Raw genomic sequence first — 16,307 nt, forward strand, 5'->3', positions numbered from 1 at the left:
CCAATTTATGGTGTAGGGCTGGGCTATTTATAGCCAGGAGGCAAACTGACCTAATTTGTCCGAAATGACTCTAGGTCACTAAGGAACTGACACGTGTCCAACGGTCAGATTTCAAACACACGCGGCAGCTTGACTTGGGCTACAAGTTAAGCTGACTCATCCAGCTCTGGATAAGATTTGCTCTCATTGTCTTCGCTCGAAGACATAGGATTTAGTTGAGCATCACATCAGTCACTCTGACTTTGTTCACTTGGACCCCACTTAACAGTACGGTGGTTCCTATGACTCAACAAAGAAGAAAAGGAACTACGAAACAACTATGTCTTCGCACTCTATAGTCTTCACGTGATGTCTTCTCATGTCATAGTCTTCAATGTGAATATCTTCACAGAACACAATTGTCTTCAATGTCTTCACACATTTTTAGAGATCGTCTCTGGTAGGTAAACCGAATCAATGAGGGACTACTACCTGTGTTATCCTGCAATTCTCACAAACACATTAGTCTCTCAACCAAGTTTGTCGTCAATACTCCAAAACCAACTAGGGATGGCACTAGATGCACTTACAGTAGGGATCCAGGACGGGGGGCTCCGGTAGCGTGATGCAATAATGGGGCGGTACGGGACGGCCCGAATGGTCGAAGCAAGCCCTTTTATAGAAACGTCCGGTGGTGGAACGGTGGCGCAACAGCATCATCAGATTGGTCTGGAGACTTTCGGAGAGAGGGAGATAATCAAGAAGAGAACCATGGACCAAAGAGCACAACCGCTTGACTCTACACAGGATAAAACAAAAAACAAAAGGAACGAAGCGGTCGTCAGAAAAATCGCCAAGCGCACACGAAAGCATACCCCGCAAGGTCCCCCAGTAAATAGCGTGTCACCACCTCATTGGTCTGATTACCACTGTAAAAAAAACTTAAAAAATTAGATAAAAGAAACCTGGCTAGATTTAGTATATTTAGATGTCCATGTCAATCTGGGATGTCGTCCTAGCCAAAACATTTGACATGCTTTATCTCAGTCTATCTCTATATCTTCTTCTTGTCCAAAATTAGTTCATCCGTACCTACACTATACAATCTTCTCTATTTCTCCATCCCTTGACCAGAGATGGCTCGACCACAAATGACCTCATACATGGCAAGGTTGCATGCAGCCGGCGATCGACATTAGCATGATTGATTCGATCGTGTAGCTCCTTAGACCTCTTACATAAAAAGATATCATAAGAGTATTATGCACATAAATGCTTTTGGAGGCCGAGCTTCATGGAGGTCTTCAAATACAAAATTCAAAACTTGTGAAAATTTATATTTTTACATTTCATAAAATTCTAAAAATATTTACACAGAGAGATGAAGGCATAGTGCATAAGTGTGTAAATTTTTAGGATGAAATACATTGAAATGAGGGTTGTGCAAAAAAGACAAATCTGAGGATTTTTAACACATGATACTATTCATCCTCCTAGACCATGAATTTGTCTTTTTCGTACAGGTGACATTTCAACGTATTTCATCCTAAAATTTCACACACATACGCCTCACATTCTTGTTTTACTTGTACAATTTTTTTCAGATTTTTTGAAACCAAAATTTTTTTAATTTTGAATTTTTCAAAAAATCGGCCTCCATCGAGGCCGAGAGCCAAACATACATTCTCTATTATGCATTGCTATCTAAGTAAAATAATAATATGACGTGGCACTGTAATTAATGATGTGTGTGAGTTACAATAGCACATGAACCAAGAAAAGTTAATAAAATAAATCTGGGTCATAACTCAAATTGGGACTCTACCAATGAATTAATCACGTAACAGTTTGGGAGGAGTAGTTTATGATATTCCCCACTATGACAGGTCTTAGGTGTACCTAAGCTAGGTTCAGCTACCATACATGGGTAACCATCGATCAAAACTAAGGTTAAAAAAATGTCAACCAAATGCTTTGATAGTTTTGTCAAAAACTGAGAAACACTAAACTTTAAGAAAATAGAGCATGCACTACCCACACATTATAATATCCAGGTTTTCTGAAACTGTGTTGTAAAACTAGACCTAAGTCTAGCCATAGATTAAAGGAGATCAGCTAGCCATGCCTTGAAGATATTAATATATTTCCTCTTGATTCTGTAGCTTAGCAAAGTAAAGCCTCCTTTCGTTTAGAGGAATCTTGTAGGAATTTCATAGGATAGGATTTCTATAGGAAAATTTCCTTTAGAGACCTTTGGTTTATGGAATGGAATCCTATTCCTATGGAGGAATTCTTCCTATCCTCCACATTTCATAGGAAAATAAACATTAACCTAGGCTCAATGGAAAAAAATTCTATGATGTAATCAAAGAGCATCTTCTTTCCTATTTCTACTCATAGGATTTGAGATACATGTCATCTCACTTCCTATGATTTTTCTACCCTATGAACCAAAAGATCCTTTACATAGACGCCTTTCCAATTGCGCAAAGTTGGGTCCACAATTATGAAGATCTTGTTGATTCTTGACATCCATATGACCCAACCAGCAATGATAATAACCTTATTTATCCTATTCTTGGATCAACAAATGCATCCAACACTCAAAGGTTTGTGCCCCTGTTGGGATAGACAAAGTTCCATCACCTTTTAGAGAAGGGCAATCCAAGAAAAGATGATGCCAAATTTCTTTGTGCTAACATTGCAAAATGGCACAATTGTAGTTTTGTAGAACAAAATTATTTCTCAACAGTAAGTTTCTAGCATTGAATCTTTCTTGGAGTAAGAACCAAAAAACACCCTAGTGTTTTTGGGCTTTGGGCTGAGAACTTCCCCAAATCCATTTGAAGTGAGGTGGAGCTGATTGAGCACCAATCATCATTTTATAACCCTTGACAATTGAAAATTTAGCATTACCTCGGATGTAGCTCTAGGTGTCATTTGAATTCCTATGATCATAAGAAGTGAGATTTGAACACAAGTCCTCGATTTGCAAGAATTCTTGATGTGCTTTAGTGGTGAGTGGCAAGTGAAAAAGATCCTCAAAAAATCATTACGAAGCATTGTTTCCACATTCAGATTAACATCCTTTGCAAAGGTAATTAAAAAGATGTCAAAACTGAACAAACAAGCAGTAGTATTCCAAATAGCAGTCCAGAAAAGCACACTTTTACCATCACCTAAATTAAATTTGGCCATTGTCTTGATATTTGCCTTTCACCCAAAAGAAAAACCTTGCATATGATTATCACGAAGAGAGCCTGTGTATAGTAGGAATCCTATATGAGTTAACCCAGGGCATGTCGTGCCCATTATAAAATTTGTGCAATTTCCTGGGCGAGCCTTGTTCTGAATGTTAATAGTGATCACCTCGGGACCGCCTTGAATTTTTGCCATGCACACTTTGGACCAAGCAACAAGAGCATGTTATTACCATGCATGTCGAAAAAACAAAATCTGTCACCCATGTTGGGTAAAATCATCTTTAGCCACCTACTCAAATCGCACACACACCATCGTATATAGTGGTTGGTGCACATGTCGCTGAAGAGTAGGCCACTAACACTAATATATTTCATGCTCCACTCTCCTTACTCCCCAAATCGGCAATCCTACCCCATGAGCCCCATTGATCCGATCCTATTCCCTCTGATCCCAGGACAAATATGGTGTTGGCTTGGTTGAAATATGAACCGAGTTTGAGCCAAGACTAGCTCGCTCGATTTTTACCTGATATAGCTAAAACTAACAGGGCAATTATGTTATCTTTGATAGATTCAATGAAATTAGAATAATAAATTACCTTTCTTTTCTGAAATGACTTGGTTGAGCACATGCGGACTCACCATGGCCACCAGTAGATGTATTGATTCATTTTCTTTCGATGTATTTGTGACAATTTAAGTTTGGTTGTAAACTTTGAGATTTTTATAAACTGTTTATAATTGGGGCATGTGATTCATTTGATTGTAAACTATAAACGTGTTTATTTTTAGTTAGACATATGCATGAAAAAATTTATACATTTGGTCCGCTTAGCAGCACTACCCACGCAAAAATAGAAGAGGTCGGACGGCGCCTCTTTGGCTGACCCAAATAGAATCCAGACAAAACGGGTTCGTGGAGTTGGCCTGAGGGGGTACAACATCAAATTCCATACACAAACATTCCATAATGAAGTAACTGCATAGTGGCGAACCTTAATTAAGTCTCCCGATTTTACACATATTATTCAGGAGAAGTTGGCATGTCAAGCTCAACCATATCATACGACGCTAGACAGGTACTGTACTATGGTGGTTGCTGGTACTTCCTTCATTTTAAAATATAGTGCATCCGCAATTTCTAAGGTCCAACTTTGACTATAAATTTAACCAATGAGATTAACTGCGGCGGGAGTAAAAGTTATACCAGTGAATTCGTATTCAAAAGAAGTTTTCAACTATATAATTTTTCCGGTATAATTTTTCCTCCCGCCGCAGTCGATCTCATTGATTAAATTTATGGTTGAAGTTGAAGCACAAGAATAGAGAAAACACTATATTTTAAAACAAATGGAGTAGTTTTCATTCAGTAGGCCGAGATAAAAAAAACCATGGAGCCAGCCTAGGCAGGCGGCTACCAGGCAGAGATCCTCATGCCGAGATCCTTCTGCGCGAAGGCGACGAGGTTCTCCACCTCGGCGTCGTCGATGAAGCCGCTGTTGTCCCTGTCGGCGCGGCGGACGGCGCGGCCGGCCCTGAGGGTGGTGAACCAGCCGCCGCGGCGGCGGATGGCCTCGCGGAGCTCGTCCCTGCTGATCCGGCCGTCGCCGTCCGCGTCGAACTGCTTCAGCCACTCCTTGAACTCCGCCACCGTCATCTCCCGCTGCGAAGGTACCCCCCTGATCGCCATGACCGGCCGCGTTAGCAAGCTCGAGACCCTTACAGCTGCAGAGACGGGATGCTATGCTAGCTAAGGTGATGGATGGTGTGAGGGCCTCTCGCGGCTGCGCCTCCTTTTATAGTCGATCCGATCCGCGCAGCATCTCGTGGCTTTGTTCGTCTTCATCTGCAGGCTGCGAGGGGGCGCTGATCTGAATCTTATCAAGTTCTTGGTGGAGGGTGAGCTGAATTTTCAGGCATCGCATCGCTCTTTACACGCAGGGCTAGTCAGCAAGTGCGTGTCACACTCTTTCTCTGACGAATAAGTTTATGTGTATCACGTTGCGATCTTTTTCGAGAGACATATCACATTGGTCGATTCTTACACTTTGTCTGAATTTTCCAATAAAAACCATGCATTGCCTGCATTTTTTCTGATGTTTGGTGTAGCCGCGTAGGTGTGTGGTTATTTCATACTACTGCCAGATTATATTCCTATGCTTGCTTGCAGCAACGAGGCGTGGGAATAAATTCGAAGTGGGGGAAGTGGTAGGGCCTAGATGAAGGAGATTCTCCGTTGAAAGACCAATCCAAAAGGGGAACAAAAAGGAAGGAGATTCTACCAGAAGTTATTCCGTGCTGGCCTGCCAAACCTGCTTAGAGCATGGTTAATAATATAGCCAGCTGCTGGCTATATAGACATGTCATGTCATTAAGAATTAGCACTATTAGTTACTCATACAATAGAGTTGGCTATAAGGTTGGCTATAAGGATGCGTTCGGATCTCGCCAGCGTTGGCCCTGCCAACGATTGGCACGCCAAATTTTTGGCGGAGGAATCGGCCGCCAACGCCTCGCCCAAAAATTGGTCACGTATTGAACGTGGATGTTCAATGGGCTTGCGGCGCGTCAATAATTTGAAAACCATCCAAACAGACGCTAGCTTCGTAGTCAACGACAATATATTGGTTCGGCGGACAGCGGCAGCAATCCAAACACACCCTAAGTCCACAACTTTTTTTCATTTTCTCTCTATCTCTCTTCTCATTAAATGCCTTTGCCTAGGAGCACGCGTAGAGGCGGGCTATTGCATGAGAGCCCACTTCTTCATTTTTTCTTTGCTCTCTCCTTCACATAGACAAAAATGCCATGTAAGCAGGCTTATAGCCCACTAGTGTACTTGCTCTTATCTTCTACTCCCTCTGTCCCATAATATAATAGTGTTTTTAACACTACTCCCTCTACTGCCAAACCTGCTTATATCTAAATAGCTAATCCTCATTAACATATTTCTCTCAACATGCGAGCATGCCATCCCATCATTCAACATTCATGGGAAAGGCCCACCTAAACATGCAAGTATTCATAATAAAAATCCACCCCAACATGCAAACATGCATGCATGGAAAATTCCATTCTATTATGCTATTAACATTTAATTCTTACATTCGTTCAAAAACTATCATTTTAAATATTTATGTTTCATATATAATCAAAACCTCATTCCCGCAACAACGTGTGGGGCATCATCTAGTTTGATATAGTTCTGCCGTGCTTTTGTTACTGATGCTATAGCTTTGGCACAAGGACATGGTGTTACCAACTTCAGGTCTTCAGAGAAAACATGCTAGGATTAACCATGCCGGCATGGCCTCCCATTTATTCAGAGCTCAACAGTTGGGCTAAGATGTTGAAGGAGGACTACACCCAAAAAAAAGAATTGTAACCCATAAAAAAAAGGCACTGTCCTCGCAAGAGGAGGAAGATAACAGAACAGAACAGGACGTGGAGTTTCTACACCCAGGAGCAAATGCTCCTGGTGTGAACAGTAAAATCAAATAAATTCAAAAATTCTGAAATTTTTTTGTGCCATACTTTCACAAATGTTTGTTGCGCCTACAAAATTTCATCGCAAAATCACATTGATGGAAGGCGTGGTAAAAAAAACAAAATCGATGCTTTGAAAATGTTACTTACAAAAGCATTTTGGAGCTCTGATTTTTTTTTTGGCACGCCTTCCACCAATGTGATTTCGCAATGAAATTTTGCGTGCACATCAAACATTTGTGAAAGTATGTCACAAAAAAAATTCAGAATTTTTTGAACATTTTTTCTAGTTTTTTAATTTTACTATTCATACCAGGAGCATTTGCTCCTGGGTGTAGAAAGGTACTTCCGAACAGAACAGTGCTACATTCGAGCATTTCCTCACAAAAACTATCCTGAGTTGCCCAAAGAATGATTTTTGTGGAAAAATACCCCCTGGGTTTATACCAACAGATTACAGCTTAAACAGAAACCAACTTACAAGACAAATTGAATAACTTATTACAGCAATGTACAGCTCGTCGATCCGCGCTTTTATGACCTGTTTTCTTATGTTTGTGCCGGGGTATTTCTCGACAAAAATGAGCCCATTCGAGGGAGAAACGACTTTTTCTTTCGCAACTTTCGGTTCGGAACATGGTCCTCGTAGCTACTGCCTGACATGTGCAGCCGTGAATCCTGCTCTTTCAGGTAAGGATCGACAAATGGGCTACTCACGGGGTTAACCGCACGCTTCGCGGCCTCCTGAATTTTCCGGCGCTGCTCATGGTCAGACCTCCATTTCCTCAGTTGCTGCTCAGCGGCGAGTTTCCCCTCGTTTGCCCTCTCGGCTCTCTCCAATGCAAGTTCAAGAGTTCTCTTCTTTTCATCCATCTCCTTTGTTGCTTCAGTTAGCCTGTCTAGGCTCTCTAATTCAGAGCCTTTCACGGACTCTACCTGTGCCAGCGCTTCTGTCACCTTCTCATTTGCCAGTTCTTCAGCGTCTTGTGCTTTCTTGCCAAGGGCGTAATACTCGCTTATAGGAAGCGTCACTCCTCTGGGAGAATCCTCGACGTCGCTGGCCTCTTTGCTTTCATTCAATGCTCGAACTGCCGCAAGTGCTAGCCTCTCGGACGCTTTGGATGCTTCTATTTCCTTCAGAACAGCACATAACCTGCTGCTTGTTGTAGTTGCAGCTGCTTTGGTTTGCTCAGTATCTTCCTTGGCTTTTCTCAGCTCCTCTTCTGCTGCTTGAGCTGCGTCCTTGGCATCCTCGGCCTCCTGAGCTGCTTGCTGCAACATCTTAGGGAGCTCCACCATTTTCTCTTGGGCATCTTCTTCCTTGGATCTCACAGATTCTATCTCTTTTTGAGTCCTGTTGAGCTCAGCTTCTAGTGAAGAAACTGCAATTGATGCCATCACTTCCCTCTGCTGCAATGAGTCAAGTGAAGCTTTCTCCCTGTCGAGCTCTGATCTGAGAGTTGTCGCCGCAACTCTTAACAATTTGGCCTCAGTTTTTGTATTTTCTATGTTTGCTTTAACCTCCTCGAGCTCTTTCTGTGTTGAAGCTAGAGTTTCCTTAATTGAGCTGCTAATTTGTCTAGCATCTTCAGACTCATGCTCCTTGGCAACTCCTAAAGCTTCTTTGCACAGTATACTCTCCACATAGTCTGCAAGCTCAGACTTGAGGCCATGCAACTTGCGCAAATTTGCTTCAAGATTCTTCTTCAAATCATTTTGGGACAGAAGCTTATTGTTCAGTTGTTGCAGCTCCTCTTGTGCCTGGACCAACTCTCTATCCCAAGCAAGGCAATCTTGCTCTTTTGCCAGTACTGCGCCGATTCTACGTTCTTCAGCATCATGATGTGCAGCATGGGCCAACTCAAGAGATCCTTTAGCTGCAATCAGTTCTACAGTCAGCCCCTCCACTCGCTTCTCGATATCTTTCCCGGCGGCTAACACTTCTTCAGCCCTTTTGATTGCTCTGTCCCTTTCATTGACTAAGCTAGCATACTCTTCGTGTAATGTTCTCAGCTCCTCCTTTACTGATTTAAGTTCGGCAACAGATTTTTCGTGTCTTTCTTTTGCGACTTCCATTTGAGTCTTGGCTATTACACTAGAATCGTCAGCTACTCCCCGCTCAATTTCTTGCACCCTCAGTTGTGCAAGCTCAGAGTCCTGTTTTGCTTGAACTTCTTCCATCTGTGCTTTCTCCAGTTCATGCTTCAGCTCTTCTATAATTCTCTTAGTAGTCTCTAGTTCATCAAGTACCTGTGATTTAGCCATCTCTGCAGCTTCTAGTTCTTCTTTGCATTTTGGAATTTCTTTCTGAGCATTTTCAAGTTCAAGCTGTATGAACTTGCGTCTCTGCATAAAAAGGAAATTCCTTTAGAGTACTCTACATGATTAAAATTCAGTTATGTACTCTAAACTATGATAATCATGTAGTTGTGTACTTACATTATCTGATACTCCATAATGCAAATTCAGTTATGTACTCTAATCCTTGTGGAGTATCAGATAATGTATGAGCATATGTATGGCTAAGACTTGACAAGAATTACCTCCATCATCTGAACTTTGTGAGCTTTCCAATCAACGATTCCTCCAAACTTGGTGACAGCTTCTCTCACAGACTCAAAAGGCGCAGCAGTGTCAATAAGACCTTTATATGGACTTTCAGGTTTTGCTTCTGACTCTTCCATCACTTTTGGTTTTACAGCAATTTTTCTCTGAAAACGTGCCTTGTCTTCAACATGGTTCACTTCGACGGGATGTACTGAAGAAGAATGATCTGCCTGACCCTTCACCGAGTGTTTGGATTTCTCAGTTGGTCCTGAATTTGAGAGCATTTCAGGACCTGCCCCTGTGGGGGAATTTGATTCCACGTCATGCTCTGCTACATCAGGATGAGACTCTGCCAATACCTCTGAGTGTGAAGATAACTCCGAATCATCGGCAGCAACTGGAAGGCCATTAGAGATACCCGATGTGGCTGCTTGAGCTGACTTTTCCATGTTTGCATTGATATTTTCGTGAACACCATTGCTACTGACTTCCAGAGTTGGTGAGTCCACACAAGTTTCTGGGATTTCTACCGGAGATGACTCTTTTGAGTTATTTTCTTCAGATGCATGAGTCGACTCCATTCCTTAGACCTCCGCAATGTTCGCTCCTAAAAATTGTGTAATGAAAGTGACGTTATGAGACCGAATTATAGCACAAAATTCAAGCAAGTAAGAGTACACTGCACTACATGTGGGAAGTAGCATTATCAGTATATTTTTTTCGAGTAGTATGGAATAAAACAATTGTGAAGCTGTCAAACAGTAGCCCAAAGTTATTTTGCAATGCCAAGTCTCTATCCATGTTCCAAGGGGAGCAGAGATAACAAAACTGCAATAACAATAGATAACTATGTGCAGCAACTGGCCAAAAGAACTTTACTGATCCTGCCCTACATTCACTAATCATTGCCACCGACTGACACCGAACCTGCTTTCTGTCTGCAATAATTCAGCTACTTTTTGCACCCAACCGTATGTATGCATGACCTAAAACCATCTTTTCTAAATAAAAAGCGAAAGTAAGCAACCAAATAAAGCATGCCATTTTTATAGCTCCTAAAAATATGTCATAATGGACCAGATATAGCAGAAATCCTTGTCCCAGCACCATTATTATTTGCAGCAATTATGAGCGAAATCATTTCAATCATGTCCAGTTATAATTCCTTCAAATCATGGTCAGTCCTATGTGCATCAACCAAACCTGAATGTTTGACTTGCACAAGAAATTTCTCATCTCCGTACAGGCTCATATTTCGGCATGTCCTCATCATTAATTAGTAATCTAATCCTAACTAGTATAATATTATTACATGGTAAGATTGAACACGCTTGAGATTACAGAACTAACTGTACCTAGCAAGGTGAAATATTCAAGTTCTACTACTACTAAACTGGCTTTAAATACTTCCTCTGTAAAACAGAGAGTTTTTTTTATGGCAGTGGGGTTCTAGCGCTCTTCTTTTACGCAGTGACGTAAACACCGCAAAGAATGAAAATTCTTCCCGGACCGCCCATGATTTCATCGCACAACGAGACCGAGTAGTCCTACTAATCCATGGTATGAACTACAAGGGGAATTTCCATCTTTGGTTGGTTGCAACCTCAGTTCCAGACCAAAATTAGATTCTTCCTGCAACTGACTTTACACCCAAGAGAACGAAACCGACATGAAAAACCTCGAAAAATAAACATAAAAGCACCGCAAAATCGTCCAAGCCAGGGGAACAATCTCGCATCGGACGAAGAATCAAGAACTCGCACGCCGCCGCGGCCGTGCTCAAACAGGAAGGAAAGCACGGAGCCGCGGCGGGATTAATGGCGGATTGAGGCGGGAGGGGAGGAAGCTTACTCGATCGCGCGGGCGGAGGTCTTGCGGAGGAAGCGATCGGGCCCTCCTTTGGCGGCGATTCGGATCTCCGCTCTTCGTGCGTGCTCGCGATTTTTGGCTTCCTTCTTTTCTTCTTCTCCTGTGAGGGGAGGGGAGAAGGAGAGGTGTGGTGTACGTGTGCTTGGGTTTTGTCCGGGCCCGTGAGTCCACTGGTCGGTCGGACACTTCACACCTGGGATTGATTACTGCGAGGAGCGGATGGACGGGACTCCCTTGTTTTGCAGAAAGCCCCTCTGGTTTGGTTAAATTATAAGAAAAGTGCCTGACCTAGGCCTTGCTGCAAAAGAGTGGATGAGATTTCTTGCAGAAATCGCCTCTTGTATGTTGAAACTTGAAACTATGGTGTCCATTTGTTAGACTAGACGACTTTTCGAAGGATTGCTTTTTGAAACTGGTTCTTGGATCTAGTACGGATTTTGGGGGCGGCCAATTGGTGGATAACCGTGGACTCGTTGTCTGCGGAGCAACTTCGAAAGATGTTCTACAACTTGTCTTATCAAGCATAATGTTTAGGAATTAGTAGTAGGATGAGTGGGTACGCTGACGCGTGTTGTATACAATTTGACACATATGTGAATACAGATCATATGATGTCGACGACACTTAACTGGGTATTGATCTAGAATTTTCAAGAAACACAAGGTGTCAAATGGAAAGGCTGATGGAGACTGTTACTGCTCCACATGGTATGCTAATTAAGTGCTTGGGTACTACTCTACTCTAGTTTAGTTACCATCGATCGAACTCGTGGCTTTGAATGAAACCTAAAACATTTCTAAATAGCACAACTCACAGGTATACAGTACTACTACTGCTAGAAGTACTACTTTGCAATAATTATACTCCGTAATTTATATCCTAAACTGGGGGTATTTGGCGTGGAAGGGGGAAAGGGAAGAGATTCCGGCAGCGAGGCTTTCGGCGAGCGACAACGGCGACCTGACGCGATGCATCCTCCGCCCGTTCCCGCTAAGATTGGGACGTAGCCGGATGAGCGTGACGTGGTGGAGGCTGGGCGTGGAGCCGTTGGACTTTGGAGGTGACACCTGCAACTCTGCAGCGGAGGCAGAAATTATTCAGGATGGCCCACATTTTTGCGCTGCGAAAGCCTCCGACGCTAGTTTATGTGCTTACCTGGCTAGATTAGGCTCCAGCGAACAAGCCGTAACGATCCCGCTCCAGCGAACAAGTGGCGACGGCGGGCCGGCGACACGCATGTGGACGCGGAGCTGACACGGCCGGAGGGGGGAGGCGGCGACGGCGCGGATTGGATGGATGGATGGCTCCGGCGCGGTCCGCGTGCTCCAGCCTCCGGCTTGAAGCGAGAGGCGGGGGAACACGAGGAGGCCGTGCGGTGCCCCAGCTACACCACCGCACCGCACACGGCCGCCTCCTGGTCCCCCGTGCCGTGGCCCCGGTGTGTAAAAAGCGGGTCCTTTTTCAGAGTCTGGAAGCGGATTCAGAAAAAGGGTCGACGGTCCTGTAGCGCGGACAGTCGGAAAGAAGCTGCAGGGGAATGGGGACTGTGCGCTGCAGCAACCTTTGTTCGTTAGCTGACGGTGTGCCATGTAGAGGTCGGCACGTCCCGTGGGGTGAGGTAGCATTCCTCTCTCCGGATTCTGGTTAAATGCTCCTAAATGCTGGCGGTCCATCCAGTCGGCCCATTAAGGACGGCATTTGCTAGTGCTAGTAGTTGATTCTGGTGACCAGACCGGAGCTGCCATCTAATCGAAATTTCTTTGTCGGAACTGTCGTGGTTCGGGTAAGGCCGTGACAGTTTGAGGGGATCATGCTGTCGTGAACAAATTTGCCCCGACTGTGTTGTGCATCTCTTTGTTCGTTAGTAGTTGGTTCTAAATAAAAGTACTCCTTTTATAATGAAATATAAGATCGTTTAAATCACTACTATTACTTCAGTGATCAAACTACACTTGAAATTAAAAAGACATACAAAAACTAGATTAAGGGTTGTCGCCGTCTTCAGTCGCCGTCGTCGTCGTTCTCATCGTCCTTGGATTGCAGACAGAAATGTTTGAGTTACAAGTTCAATGAATATCTAATGAGTATAATGTTTTGAGTAGATGTGATCAAACTATGTATGACATGATGAGATCAAAGATGAAATTAATCGATTTGCCAATATACTTTTTTAAATATGATGCTTTTTTTTGCGAGAAAACTTTCGATCTATTCATCAAATGTCAAGATAGTACAAAGAACACCAGAAGTAAGAACAAATTTGCCCCAACTGTGTTGTGCATCTCTTTGTTCGTTAGTAGTTGGTTCTAAATAAAAGTACTCCTTTTATAATGAAATATAAGATCGTTTAAATCACTACTATTACTTTAGTGATCAAACTACACTTGAAATTAAAAAGACATACAAAAACTAGATTAAGGGTTGTCGCCGTCTTCAGTCGCCGTCGTCGTCGTTCTCATCGTCCTTGGATTGCAGACAGAAATGTTTGAGTTACAAGTTCAATGAATATCTAATGAGTATAATGTTTTGAGTAGATGTGATCAAACTATGTATGACATGATGAGATCAAAGATGAAATTAATCGATTTGCCAATATACTTTTAAATGTGATGCTTTTTTTGCGAGAAAACTTTCGATCTATTCATCAAATGTCAAGATAGTACAAAGAACACCAGAAGTAAGAACAAATTTGCCCCGACTGTGTTGTGCATCTCTTTGTTCGTTAGTAGTTGGTTCTAAATAAAAGTACTCCTTTTATAATGAAATATAAGATCGTTTAAATCACTACTATTACTTTAGTGATCAAACTACACTTGAAATTAAAAAGACATACAAAAACTAGATTAAGGGTTGTCGCCGTCTTCAGTCGCCGTCGTCGTCGTTCTCATCGTCCTTGGATTGCAGACAGAAATGTTTGAGTTACAAGTTCAATGAATATCTAATGAGTATAATGTTTTGAGTAGATGTGATCAAACTATGTATGACATGATGAGATCAAAGATGAAATTAATCGATTTGCCAATATACTTTTAAATGTGATGCTTTTTTTTTGCGAGAAAAATTTCGATCTATTCATCAAATGTCAAGATAGTACAAAGAACACCAGAAGTAAGAATTACATGCAGGTCCGTACACCATCTAGCGACGACTACAAGCACTGGAGCAAGCTGAAGGAATGCCACCGTCATGGCCCCTTCCTCATCGGAGCCGGACAAACATTATTGTAGTAGACAATCGGGAAGTCGTCGTGCTAAGGCCTCATAAGACCAGCGCATCAGAACAACAACCGTCGTTGATGAAGAGACTATGGCTTTACACTGAAAAGGAGCACCATCAAATCTATAAGATAAGTGCTACTTTGTAAGTTATCCCAAACGGTTGGGTATTCCTCTATCACGACGTCGGAGCAAAGTCTTTTGCCACAAAGTGCCGAAATTTTGAAGACAATATTTTCTGCAAAAGAGTAAGTGGGAGGACAATGCAAATCGACGAGATTGCAGAATCTTTGTGATTAGGTCAAAGAAATGCTACATGTGGTTCTTAAATTTCTTACCGCGACTGATACAGAACCCTCTACATAAGATATGAAGACTTCGGTCGAATATGCAGTTGAACTGTATAGGTCGGAAAAAAATTCGTACAGACCTTCAGGGTGTGCAGACAAAATATTGTTAAACAAATAATGAACTTATATTCACAGAGAAACGTTGATGGGCCCTGACTCCAAAAATTGGCTATGTGTCAAAATAATCCAAGATAGTATTCATACACATAATTCAAGTATAGAACTTGATGAACCCTTCGGAAGACTTTGAGTCTAAAGAATAGTATAGATCTATAAACAGACAGATATATCAATGTTTTATAGTGTTTGAATTGTTAAAAATAGTTTATGAGAAGAACAAGGAATTGACTATGATAAGATTGTCTCATCATAACAATACTTACAGTCAAGTGCAGGTTAAACTAGCAATTACTAAATATTTCAATTATGAGATAATAGATGGATGTCAAAATGATTCCTGTGAGATAAAAACAGAACCAAGGTTGTATGTTTGATACGGTCCAAGATAATTTTGTCAATCAATAGGATGCTAGTAAGTGTGCAAACTTTGAGAGATCCTATATGAGTTAGAATCTTCGTGTTGATGAAATGATCATCGAGGAAAGCGAGGATGCTTGTATTTACAAGAAAGAAAATGGGAGCATGATAATATTTTTTAAACACTATATGTGCTTAACACATTGTTGATTGGAAATTATATATTTTTTGACACGAATTAAGTATATATTGAAAATATTTTTTAGTAAAGTACTTACGCAATATATAGTCCTGGTATTAAGCATAATGATCAATGGGATAGTAGTGTCTAATTGGGCTTAGCCAAAATACGCATTGACAGAACCTAAAGTGGTTTAGTATCAAATACGCAAGAAGAGTTTCTTGTCAAAGTCACATGGAAGGAGTTTTAACCAATAATCAGTATCATGAAACACTAATGAGCTAAATACATGATTTTGATCGCACTTGTGTTAAATATGTTTCATGGTATGTCAACAACCAGATCTGTCCAGTACTCCAAATAAGTTGTGAGTAAAGTTATCAGAATGGTCAAAAAAATTATCATAGGACAACAATGAAATATACTTAAGTACCGATGACATGTTTCTCGCATATGGAGAAGATGAAGAGATTGTTGTAAGGATTTACATCAATACATATTCATTGTAAGTAGTACACCGACAAAAGATCTTCATCGGTGCTCCAAGTGATTTTTGGTTTCAGTTAAAATATTTATGGTGGCACGGTAAGTTGAAATTGATCCAAAAAAGTTATTGTGGTGAATTCTATAACAGAGGGCTGAGTATATTGTCACTCTAGAAGCAATAGTATAGGGTGATGAATCAAAGGTTCATCTATGAACTTGGTATGGTTTCTAGATGATTGTGCCAATGAAACATTGTTCTCAATAGTGGTTCCATACCTTAGTCTAATGAATAAAAGGTTCTGCCAGTGATTCAATATATACAAAGCCTGTTTCACAGAAATTATGAATTCTTGTGAAAACTGTTGGGTTTCGTAGCAGAAATTTAAAATTTTCTATGCATCACCAAGATCAATCTATGGAGTCATCTAGCAACGAGGGGAAGAGGAGTGCATCTACATACCCTTGTAGATCGTGAGCGGAAGCGTTCAAGAGAACGGGGATGATGGAGTCGTAC

The 16,307-nt window shown here is 41.7% G+C and overlaps 2 protein-coding genes across 2 annotated transcripts; both read right to left on the bottom strand.

The window, feature by feature from the left end:
* Positions 1–4,153: 4,153 nt before the first annotated feature.
* LOC125536219 (calmodulin-1-like) lies at positions 4,154–4,970 on the bottom strand. The gene is made up of 2 exons (XM_048699399.1): positions 4,478–4,970; positions 4,154–4,365 (listed from the first exon to the last, which is right to left on the bottom strand). The coding sequence occupies exon 1, from the start codon at positions 4,870–4,872 to the stop codon at positions 4,597–4,599; it is 276 nt and encodes a 91-aa protein (XP_048555356.1). The 5' UTR covers positions 4,873–4,970; the 3' UTR covers positions 4,154–4,365; positions 4,478–4,596.
* Positions 4,971–6,937: 1,967 nt separating this feature from the next.
* Positions 6,938–11,305, bottom strand: LOC125536218 (protein WEAK CHLOROPLAST MOVEMENT UNDER BLUE LIGHT 1-like). Its single transcript, XM_048699398.1, has 3 exons — positions 11,067–11,305; positions 9,212–9,822; positions 6,938–9,014 (listed from the first exon to the last, which is right to left on the bottom strand). Exons 2-3 carry the CDS (start codon positions 9,794–9,796, stop codon positions 7,218–7,220), a joined length of 2,382 nt encoding a protein of 793 aa, XP_048555355.1. The 5' UTR covers positions 9,797–9,822; positions 11,067–11,305; the 3' UTR covers positions 6,938–7,217.
* Positions 11,306–16,307: the final 5,002 nt, after the last annotated feature.

Source organism: Triticum urartu, chromosome 2, assembly GCF_003073215.2.
Source record: "Triticum urartu cultivar G1812 chromosome 2, Tu2.1, whole genome shotgun sequence".
Lineage (NCBI taxonomy): Eukaryota > Viridiplantae > Streptophyta > Magnoliopsida > Poales > Poaceae > Triticum > Triticum urartu.

Bases quoted from the DNA above. Each gene is read 5' to 3' on its own strand.
- LOC125536219 (XM_048699399.1), bottom strand. From the start codon at position 4,872: ATGGCGATCAGGGGGGTACCTTCGCAGCGGGAGATGACGGTGGCGGAG.
- LOC125536218 (XM_048699398.1), bottom strand. From the start codon at position 9,796: ATGGAGTCGACTCATGCATCTGAAGAAAATAACTCAAAAGAGTCATCT. The intron at 9,015-9,211 runs GTAATTCTTGTC...CTTTTTATGCAG, and splicing joins ACAAAGTTCAGATGATGGAG to AGACGCAAGTTCATACAGCT.